The 11017-nt window shown below is 45.9% G+C and overlaps 1 protein-coding gene across 1 annotated transcript in view; it reads left to right on the top strand.

Moving 5' to 3' along the window:
* The first annotated feature begins 1074 nt into the window (after nt 1-1074).
* The window catches only part of SPRED2 (sprouty related EVH1 domain containing 2), a 104312-nt gene continuing 94369 nt past the window's right edge, over nt 1075-11017 (top strand). Inside the window, exon 1 of the mRNA XM_016224207.2 lies at nt 1075-1449. Within this exon, the coding sequence (XP_016079693.2) occupies nt 1424-1449 (26 nt within the window). The 5' untranslated portion in view covers nt 1075-1423. The remainder of the gene's footprint in view (nt 1450-11017) is intronic.

Raw genomic sequence — 11017 nt, 5'->3', positions numbered from 1 at the left:
AAAAAAAAAAAAGGAAAGACAAAGGGTAGGGAGAGGGGGACTCCGGGAACTCTCCTCCCCATTTCACTGTGCCAAACAGAGCCCACTGGGCTGGCAACCTCTGGCCCAGTAATTATGGCCTTCAAGGGCCTGAGACAGGGCCATCCTCCACCAAAAGATTTACTGAATAAAATTTTTAAAAATGTATATTTGAGCTTACCTTTTAACTCAAGAAAGCCCGTCATTTCTACTGAAATTCAAACGTTTCTGGGCTGCGTTGTACTTACCTTTTATTGTTTTTATGTAAAATAAACATTACCATACCAATACAAAAGGAAGGTCCTAAGACTCACGTGAACCTGGAAAGCCTCTGCCATTCAGAACCTGGGCAGAGGCACCTGTGCCGCCCTCGCCTCCCGCCCCGCGTCGGGGGGAGCAGTTGGTGCTCAGAGCCCGAGCACCCCTCCGGCCCTACCTGGAGCGCGGGGTCTCCACCCACCTCCTCCTCCCACCCCCCCAACCCCCGATTTTTAATCCGCGGTTTTGGTAGGAGGGAGGGAACCAAACAGGAGCCAGATGTGTGCGAGTCCCCGGCTCCAGCCTCCTCCCTCCTCTCGGGCGTCGTAAAACCCGGAGCTCTGACGGAGCGGGATCCGGAGTCACTCAGACGCGGCGCAAACAACTCGGCCCCGCGACTCCCCCGGGAGTGGAAACGGGGAGGGAGGGGGAAAGAAAGCCGGGCATGCTCAGTAGACGGGACAAAGTTTTTTTTTTTTTTTTTCTCTCTCTCTCCTCTCTTTTTTTTCGGTCGCAAGTAGGAAGCTTTTTGCACTCCACCACCTCTGGCCGCTGGGAAGACGTCATCGCTTCCGCCCTACTTCCTCCTCCTGTTGGCGGCGGTGAGAATCCAATATGGAGTAAATCGGTAGAGTGGAGAGATGGGGCTCGGACGGGGCGCCCTGCACCGCCTCCCAGGCGCACCTCCCCCGGCCGCCGACCGCTCCCCGGAACCGTGATTGGCCCGGCCCCCCGGGGGCGACCCCAGACCGAGCCCCCACCCGCGGCCGGCCCCCTTCTCCTCCCCGCAGTCCCCGCCGCTCCACGGCGCGCTTGTTTTTCTCCTCTCCCTCACAGCCTTCCCCGGCCCAAGCCTCTCCCCCTCCGCCCGCTGGGGAGCCCGGAGCCCCTGCCCGCCTCGCCCCTCGGCGCCGCGGCGCTCCCTACCCCGGCCACTTGCCTTTGCACCCCTTCCCCCAAACCGCCCCGCGCCCTAGTCGTCCTGCCTCCCTTTCTGCCTTCTGCGGCGCCCCCTTCATCTCCAGCCGTCCCCCCTCCCCACCAAATCAGGCGATCTCCGGAGATGTGAAGAAGGGGGGTGAGCGGACAGGAAGATGAAGGGAGCAAAGCTGCCCGCCGCGGGACAGGCGTCTAGGTGAACAGGAAAATGACCGAAGAAACACACCCGGACGAGTAAGTTTGGCCGCGGGGTGGGATGCGTGTGCCCCGCGGGGGCAGCGTGGGGGTAAGGGCTGAGGGCGCAGGCGGGGGACGCTTGTTGGGTGAACTTGGCGTGGGGTGCAGCGACTCGCTGGCCGGCCTGTGGGGTTTGGGGCGCGAGATTCCCCCCTTTGTTGAAATGAGGAGGGGGCAAAAGCTGCCGTGGGCCGGCGGGGGCGCGCTTGGGGTCGGCGGGCTGGTCGCTGCTGCGGGGGCCAAGGGCGCACTGGTGACCTCGGAGAGGTCCCCTCTCCCTCTCCCCGGAGTCATAAACATCTCGGCCCCCCCCCCCGAAATCCTCGGCTGCCGGAGCGGAAGACCTGACACCCCCCTCGGGTTTCCTGGGGTCGGTGGGTTTATTATTTGGTGACTTTGTGATTCTCCCGCCCCGTTGCTCGCCCTGCGGTCCTTGAGGGAGCCCTCTGGGGCCCAGGCTCCGCCATTTCGTTTTCTTGAATCGCTCTCATTTGCATACCACATTTTCATTCATAAAAACAGGGCCGAACGAGGGGAGCCTCGGGCGCGGGCTGTGCGGGGGTCTGCCAGCGCCTGGGTACTCGAGCTGGCGGGCGCGCTGGAGCCGACCCCAGCGTTCCGCGGCTCGCGCGGGCGTGTGTGCACGAGCCTGTGGGCCCGGGACGGGCGCCCCGCGGGTCTGGGCAGCTCGGGGGGCGGATCCGAGGCGTGCGCAGCGGGGCAGTAGGATGCGGGCCAGTGTGTGTCTGTGTGTGTGCGCTAGAGCCCCGGCGAGCGTGCCGGCCCTGAGGGTCGGAGAGTGACAGTGCTCGGGGCGCTCCGCCCTAGGGGCTCCCTGCCAGACCCGCCGCCCCGCGCGAGACCCGCGCAGTTCTCCAGCCCCGGGCCAAGGTGCAGCTCCCTTCAGCCTCACCGTCTTGGACTAGAGTGGGGTTTGTTTTTTCCCCAGCACCGCCGGAGGCCGTGGCAATTGCGGGTGCAAAGGAGGCTAGGCCGCCGGGCTCTGCGCCTGAGGTCGTCGGCCTCGGGTCCGAGCTGTCACCGCACGGCGGCCGCCGATTCTCACCGGCTGTGCCCGCCACCAGCCACTTTTTTTTTTTTTTTTTTTTTTGTGAATAAGACGCTCTCCTTTATTGTCACATGATAGCCCTCCCCTCCTCCCCTGCACATTCATAAATCCAGAGCCTGCCTCAGCTCCTTTCATTGAGAGCTGCCTGCCATTAGCCAAGGTAGCAGCGGCGCCCGCTTGGGTGCAGAGACCGGGTCCGCAGCGGGAACTAGCCCTGGAGGGGCGCCCCGGGAGTGTCTGTGGGGGCGTGGGGCCTACGGGTATACAGCTCCCGAGGCCCCTAGTCTTTCGCCTCCTTGAGCATTGAGACTCGGTGCAGAGAGGGGAAGTGACTCAGGGCTTGGGCGAGAGGGCTTCTCTTGCAGCAGGTGACAGAATGCAGTGCTCTACTCTTAAGAATCTACTCACTTTTTTTTAATGCCCCTTTATCCTTTGGCGTCTGCTGTTGCCAGGCTGGGAGGGGTTGGGGTTGGGAGGGCTGGCTAGTCTTTGGGGAAGGGAATTTCCTTCCTGTGGGTCCCCAGGGAGCTTTGATTGCAGTAACCCCTAGTCGGCCAGACACCCATGGCTGGAGAGGGTCCTGCCTAGTGTGCACATTGTGGCCATTCCATCACATCTGCTCGCCCTTCTATTTTAGACATTTTGCTTGGCCTTCATAGATACCTTGAAATGGAAAAATGAAAAGAAGTTGTGTTTCTAGGGCTGAAATATGGGGGGAGGTATATGCTGCTGGGCCTTACCCCCTTTAGGACTTGATTAGTAACAGGTATTTCTATGGGTCCTCCTTTGTCACTGCACACACAAATAGCAATAGTAGCAGGGAGGGACACTTGCCATGCTCTGGGCTTTGGAATCACCAAAGATTGATTTGACCACCCTACCTTGGGTTCCTTGGCTCCATCCCTTGTGAATACTGGCCTGCCCTCTCGTTTCACAGCAGCATGTTATCTGGTATCCAAAGCAAAAGGACTTCCCATGGAATAAATATCTCTATTCCAGGCTTTCAGAGCAGTTCAACATGGAACTGGCTGCCCCCACTGCTGTCAGAAGCCCAGTTGAGACAATGGATATTTGAGGACACGTTCTGGTTTCAGTTAGATAATCAGAAAGCTGTGGCACTTTAGCCTACTGCAGAAACAGCCTTCTCAGGATTACTTTTAATGTAATGACCTTGGCATGAGACATGAAATGCCTGGTAAGAAAGTGGACTGCATGGGCTGTAAATTGGCATTTGTGGACACTGTCTGTTATATTGTTCATCATTCTTATGTAATGACCCATCTGAAAAATTCCTTTTCAGTGTTAGTACCAGGAAGAAGGTTTCTGTCTGAGTTACAGAGCTTGCTGTGATTGCTCTTTCTCTTTACTACTACTGTCTGGAAGCTCAGAGCCAACATTACTGCTTGGTTAAGGTAGCCATATTAGCCTAGGTTTTTGCTAGATTTATTTACTCCTCTGTATGAATTTTGACCTTCTATTTTCTCTTCTAATGGTGTCATGTTTGAGGTCCCTCAGGTACTTATGGAAGCAGGCAGATTGTGTTACTTATAAAGAGAAATGGTGACAATAAACTGGAGACTTGGGGAGTTATATTTGTGCCTTAAGTAAAATAGATTTTCTTGATAGTCCACATATATTTATTAAATATCTATTACATTTCACATCAGAATACAATAAATCAGTCTTGAAACTGGTAAATTATGCTTAATTAAAAAAATAATGTTTTGTTTTCTAATGTTCTTTTCCATGTCAATTTAAAACTCCTCTCTAATAAATATATAATAATTCAGGAAAGCTTCTCTGTTCTTTTCACTGATGCTCCTAAAAAATAGCTTTTATGTAAAAAATACATTGACTCTTCTTTGATCCCACTCCAGTTAGAAATGCATGTTAAGATTTACAGTTCTACATAATTTAAAAAGTAAAAAGCATCAACAAACTATCAAAAGTGGGCTTTTGTACAAAGGAGTAGAAAAAAGTTTTTAAATCGTGCCATATCTTTAAAGCGTTTGATCATGGCTATGAATGGTTTGGAAATTCGCAGACAAAAAAAAAAAAAAGAAGAAATCCTTCTCAAGTGAGCTATAACCCTGGAGATATCAGGTCTTCATTCAACTTTTTATTTTGTTCCTCTCATGAGTGCTTCTCTATAACACACATCTTGCCGAGAGAATGGATTTGCAGCTTTGCCTGCAGTCATAGTCCTAATGTTGAAAGGTTTCTCATGGGGGGGGGGGGGAGCTTGAATATTTTCGTGGAACCATTTCAAAATTAGACAATACTCTTTGGTGAAACCACAATACCATCATCTCACTTAACAAAATTAAGAATAATTCCCTGATGTCTTTAACACTCAGTCTCAGTTGTCTGAAAAATGTCTTTATAACTGGTTATTTCAGCCAGGAGCCAGTCAAAGATCCTTCATTAAATGCCACTTGTGAAATATATTAAGGCTCAAGTCTTAGCCATTTGCCCACCTTCTGATCTAAGGCAAGTTATTTATGTATCCCACCTAGGTTTTATCTGAGTGTGAATAAAATGGGAATAAATACAAGTGGTTTCATGGCGTTGTTGTGAGAATTAAATGAGATAGTTTATGTAAAGTAAAGCTTACAATCCAGCACCAAGCATAAAACAAGTGTCTAGTGTGGCTCTTTAGGGAGCACTGAGGTAGGGTTTTTTTTGGTTTTTTTTTTACAGGCTCAGCTTGTCAATTTTCAAATAACCCTGGGAAGTTACTTGCCTAATACAGCAAACATTCTTTTTGTTTAGCACTTTATTTACTCTTCTCAACAATCCTATGAGGTAGATGGAATAACAGTTGTGGAAATTAGACCTGATGCAACAAGTATTGACCCATTTTCTTTGCCTTAGCCTCAAAAAGGGGATGTGTTTCTGCTCTACATGAGTAAAATCCTTAAATGTTAATAACATGGAGTTGACTTTGCAGAATTGGAATCTTGGTTCATTTATCAGAAAATCTTGAAAGCAAGACAAAAAAACTTCTTTTGGAAAGACTTTAGCAAGTTTGTAAGCCAGAACACTGTCAGTGTAGTCATTGTCATTGCATAAAGTCATTGTATAAAGTTAAGTGCCTACTACAAGGCCTTACATCTTGTTAGGTGGTGGGCCTGCACTAACCTCCATCTGCTGGTTTTATTTCCATAGGGATATCAGCAGATGCTGCCTTCTTTCTAGCTATAGTTGATCCCCTCTGCTTTCTAGGTCCTTTAACTAACAGTTCCTTTAACTAATAAAATGTATAAAAAGTGAATCAATATGAATACCAAAACTATTCTACTTCAGCCTGCTTACTAATGCTCTTTATTCTGGAATTCTCTTTTTTCCCTTTTCCAAGTGAAATTCTGCTCATTCCCCTCAACCAACTTGGAGCCTGTTCCTTTTATGAGGTCCTCCTAGACTTTCCCCACCCCTATTTTCCAAGTCAAAATTGAGGACTCTAACATTTCCCCCCACACTGTACGGCAGTTACCACCATTTAGATTTGGGCTTATACCCAGCTTATGATTTGGGCTTTTCCCAGAATATGAGCTTTTTGGATTCAGTATTATCTCTCAGCTGCCTAATTTTCTAGTTGTTGACCCAATACCATTGTGCACATTGTGATTGCTGAATAAAAGTCTATTGATTAAAAATGGATTTAATTATTTTAAAATGCTGTTTCGTCCCTGTTGACTAATGTAATAATTACACTTGTATTTGATTAACTAAGGGTGTGTAGAACTCTCCTTCTGAGAAACTCCCCATGTTTACGTGAAGCCCTTGGAGTGGTTTGTGGAAATTGGGTGCAGAACTATCTGGTGGTGGTGATATGTGATTGACAACTCAACACCATTTTGATTCCAACCACTGTTCTAGGAACTGGGAAGTAGAATGCAATAGGCCAGAACCTGTGTTTCTGCCTCTGCAGGAGAATCTCTGCAGAAATCACAATATTAACAATTTGTAATAGCTGCCGGGTTCTGATGGAGTCTTAACACTTGAAGTTGGAGACAGCTGTGCTGATGAACTCCAATATTGGCACAGTTCCTATGTTACTGAGCTGAACACAAATACACAATCTAACAGCAGAATCCTCCCAAACTGAACAAGATGGTAATAGAGGCAGAGCAGGAAGTTTTGATGTGGGTGGTTGTTTGTTTTGGCTTACTTTCTCTTAAGTAAATTGGGCTGACTTTTTTTTAAAGACCCAGTCATATTGATAAACTTGATGACTATTTTTGTAAGTATTTCTTTGTAATCAGTAGTGAAGGCTAGAATATTAATGATTTTTAAAGGCATTTTCTAGGGCTGTTAGTCGCTGAGTAGAAGGAATATTTTGCACTGGTGCATCCAATGCTCTGTGGAGCAAAATGCATTTTCTTGTGCTTGCCCTGGGTAGGCCTGAAGGATTGTTACCACAGCTTGACATGTCCCATGTCATGGGAAGGAAGTCAGGCCAGGATCTTAGTAAAAATCCTTGATAGTAACTGGCATAAGAGTTAAGGAACAACTGTTTTATAACTACTCATTTCTCAGGTAATCTTTGTCAACAGTATGTTCATATGTGGCATATTGCACCCATGAAAGCAAATTGTGCTTATGTTGTTTATGTTATCTCAAAGGGTAGTTGAATACTTATTTTAAAACAGAATTTTTGTTTACTTGCACTTAGAGCACAGAGGTAAAGTAATGGATTTTGACTTTAGCATTTGGTACTTGTGATTGAAGAGATTAGAACAATATGGGCAGCCTCTAAAATGTATGGCTTTGGCTCCTCTGTGTACTGAAATAATGATTTTTCAAATCTGGTTGTTTTCATTCTTAGGTATATTCCCTGTGGTCCATTCATAAATGCTTAAAACTTAATTATCAGGTTAAGTTTTTTAGTTGTCTAAGTTCATCTAGTAATGATATCTTTGGCTTTTCACTTTCATTGTTTATTCCTCTCATTTTTTTCTCCTTGCATTGCTTTGGCTTTGGCCTCCAGCATTGATTTTTCAGATAAGCACTGTTTATTCTGTATTTGCATCCTACCCTAACTGAGAACTAGTGAGAAGCAAGACCCATCTGCCCTTCTAGGTATGGGAATAATAGCTTATTAACCCTTTTAGGTGTGCTGAGCCCATAGAAGGCTTTCTGCAAATGTTTATTGATTGGTTAAAGTAAATAGTCATTAATTTAAAAATCACTTTACCTTATATAAAATTTTAAACAGTTATTCATAGTGCGCCTACATCTAGAAAGACTTTAAGTTTGCTTTTTCAAAATTACCATGAAGGGCTGGCTGCCATGATGCTAGTGGAGGAACCATGGGCTTTGGAGTGGCACTCTGCCCCCGCTCTCCACTGACTCAGGGAGTCTGGAAAGCATCCTGAGCCATGAGTCCTAGGTTAATGTAATCAGTTCATTCTGCTACCTACTTCGCAAGCTGTTAAAAAGTGGAAATGTGAAGTATTTTAGCACAGCACCTGCTGAATTGGGAAATCAGTGGCACTCGTCCCCTCTGGTAGGTCTCGCATCATGTAGCAAGCTATCATTTATTTTCAGAGTTTACAAGGCAGAGGATATCCATTAACTACATTATGTTAGCCTCATAGCAGCCTTTTCAGGCAGAAAACAGGGCTCTCCCTTTATACCTAAGAGAATTGAAGTGACTTGCTCAAGGGTGTTTGTGGGAGAACTAGAGCCTAGAAGTCACATTCTGCTTTTCATGTGACCTTCCAATGCTGTCCTGGTAGTTCCCTCTAGAATAGCAGCTTACTTTTCCTACTATGCTAGCGGTAATGCCCAGCTGACTCTTGGCCCTTTTACTCAATGATGCTAGTTGGCTATGCTTTTTGAGATTTTATGTGTTTTAATAGCTTGTCTCCTCCTACTGTCAGTGTTCTTACATACAGTGGCATCTTTGGCTCTTTTGCCACCCCTATCTGTGGTCTAGAAATCATATTACCAATGGCATTCATATTGTTTCTAAAACAAGAGTCATAGTCTTCGTGGGGATGTCTACTTGCATGCTATGTTGGTGTTTGCATTTTATATTTCCAGCCAAGGAATAAAGAGGATGCTGGACCAGAGGTTTAATTTAATCATCAACATCCCAATAATTTTATTCATCTTTGCAGACCTTTTAAAGCCACTTAAGTGTGAATATAGTCTTAATATAGTAATTCAATTTCTCTCCTTTGCTTTATAGGTTAAATCAAATCTGTGGCCTTTCTCAGACTCAGAATTCCAAAACAAGTCTGCTCTGCCAGGATGGTATGCGCTGGCTCAATGTGACTTCTGGCCCAGAAGGCCTAATGGTTGCCTTCTCATTAATCTGTGTGTGCACAGGTTTTAGATCAGGACTCTGCTGTTTGTAAACCAGCTTTACATCCTGTACCATCCATTCTTAAATGTCTTTTACACGAAGGAAAATTAGGGGATACTAGATTACAGGTGTCCATTTGGAGTGTGGTAGACTTTGATTCTAAAGAACTTGACTTTAGAACATACTTGGACTCTTAATTGCAAAGCCATATATATTAATTATCTTCTTGGATAAAATAAGTAAGTGTGGGCGAGGCTCGAAGAAAGGGAGCTACTAGCTGTTGAGTGCCATTCACTTACTGCAACAAATGTACCAGACACTGAATCTGCCAGACAGTACTGGGGTTGTAACTCAGAGGGCCTCTCTGCCGTCAGTGAGCTTACACTCTAGGATCCTAGGCACTTTCACACATCTTAAGGGTGCAAGGATAGCATCCTCTTGATCATTGACTGTCTGGTTGACTGACTACAGAGTTGCTTTCCCTTTCCTTCCCTTCTTTCTGCAGGGTTCCTCCTAGAGCTGCAGGCATTGGAATTCCTAGATTTGGGGGGAGGGAATAGAATCTCCAAGTTCTACAAGTTACATTTAAGGTGAGTGTATGTTGTGAGGACAAGTAATTGCACACTCACACATGGATGGGATACGTCCAGCAGCCAAGTGTCCACAAACTATACAGGCAGGGAAAAGATTCAGAGAGGTTAAGTATCTTGTCTGGGGTCACAGAGCAGGATTTGTTATTTTTAACCCAGATCCTTTGACTTCAAATCCCATGTCTGTAGAACAACATTGTGTATATGACTTCAGAGCCTCAGTTTTCTCATGTAAAAAACTGTGTTGTGTGTACAGCTTGATTAATATTACTGTTGAGTGAATGAAATTAGAACTCACTTAGAATCCTGTAAATGCCTCAAAGCTGTGAGGGGACATTTCTTCTTTGCATTCCTCTTTAGCTCTGTGCAGCAGGGAACCTGTGCCCACTGAGGTGGGCTGTTCTGTACGGATATAGAGTAGCTCTGCGGATACCACTTTTGGAAAGAGAACCAACCACCTTACTCTTAATGGAAAAAGCGTGTATGAGCAGAAGAGTAACAAAGCACAGTATTCTCCTGGACCAGCATTTTAGCCTGTCTGTTTTGAGAGGAGGCTCGAACTTGAATGTGCATAGGGAACCACCTGGGAATCTTGTAAAATAAGGACTGTTTTTCAGTAAGGCCTGAGATTCTGCATTTTTAACAGACTTGCAGGTGCTGCTAGTGCTGCTGACCAATGGACCCCACTTTGAGTAGCAAGTGCCTCTCTATGGTGTGATGATAGTGAACTCACAGCTGCCAGGTTGTGTCTTCAAAGGTGACTTCACATACCTGGCATGTGGGATCTGTTGAGAAAGCTCATTGAACAGCATGCACAGAGAGATATTACCAAGCTCCTACCCTTCCTTATCCCCTGCAGGACTTCCAGCTTTGAAGTATAGCTTGATTTTAGATGGGAATGTGCCAGAAGGATTTCTTTCTTTTCTTATGGTGTAAAAAAAAAGTTCTTGGTGAATGCCAAGATACCCAAGAGTTCCATCAAAAAGAAATGCGAAGTCCCAGCACTTTGTTTATAACGTCTGATAATCAGCTGGCACTCTGTACCTTCCAGACAAATCAGTCTTGTATGGAAAGCCTGCTGCCCTGGGAAGCAGGCAGCTTAGCCCTAGAAGAAATCAGAGGAAGTAATTAAACAGAGAAGGTCAGAGAAAGAGGAAGTGGTTGTGTTGTTTCTGATGCGAATTGCATTGTTGTTCCTGGGGATCAAGATCATGATGTTTAAGTCTTCTGGAATGTGACTGCTTGGGGATTTGATTGTATTTAAATTGCAGCCCTTTTAGTTTATTCTTTTAGACAGCAATCTAGTTAGGAAATGAATTGCTTTTAGGTCTTATCTGGAATCCCCACGTGCCTAAGCAGAAGTCTTAAGCGGGGAGTTGCTTATAGCTTGGCAAATTGCACTTAAATGAAATGAATGTCAAGACTATTAGAAGTTAATTTTAGGTGTCTGGAGTTCTCCCTAATTCTCCTGATTAAACACTTTAACATAATAGTTTCCTTAATTGGAATAATGATAGAATATTAGCATGCATATTAAACCATTTACCCAAATTTGAATAGGGTTAAAATGCAAATTATCCATCACTTGTCAGT

Source organism: Miniopterus natalensis, chromosome 13 (genome assembly GCF_054644295.1).
Source record: "Miniopterus natalensis isolate mMinNat1 chromosome 13, mMinNat1.hap1, whole genome shotgun sequence".
NCBI classification, from domain to species: Eukaryota; Metazoa; Chordata; class Mammalia; order Chiroptera; family Miniopteridae; genus Miniopterus; species Miniopterus natalensis.
The sequence above is the reverse complement of the archived record's forward strand: the minus strand, read 5'-3'. Positions and strand labels throughout refer to the sequence as shown.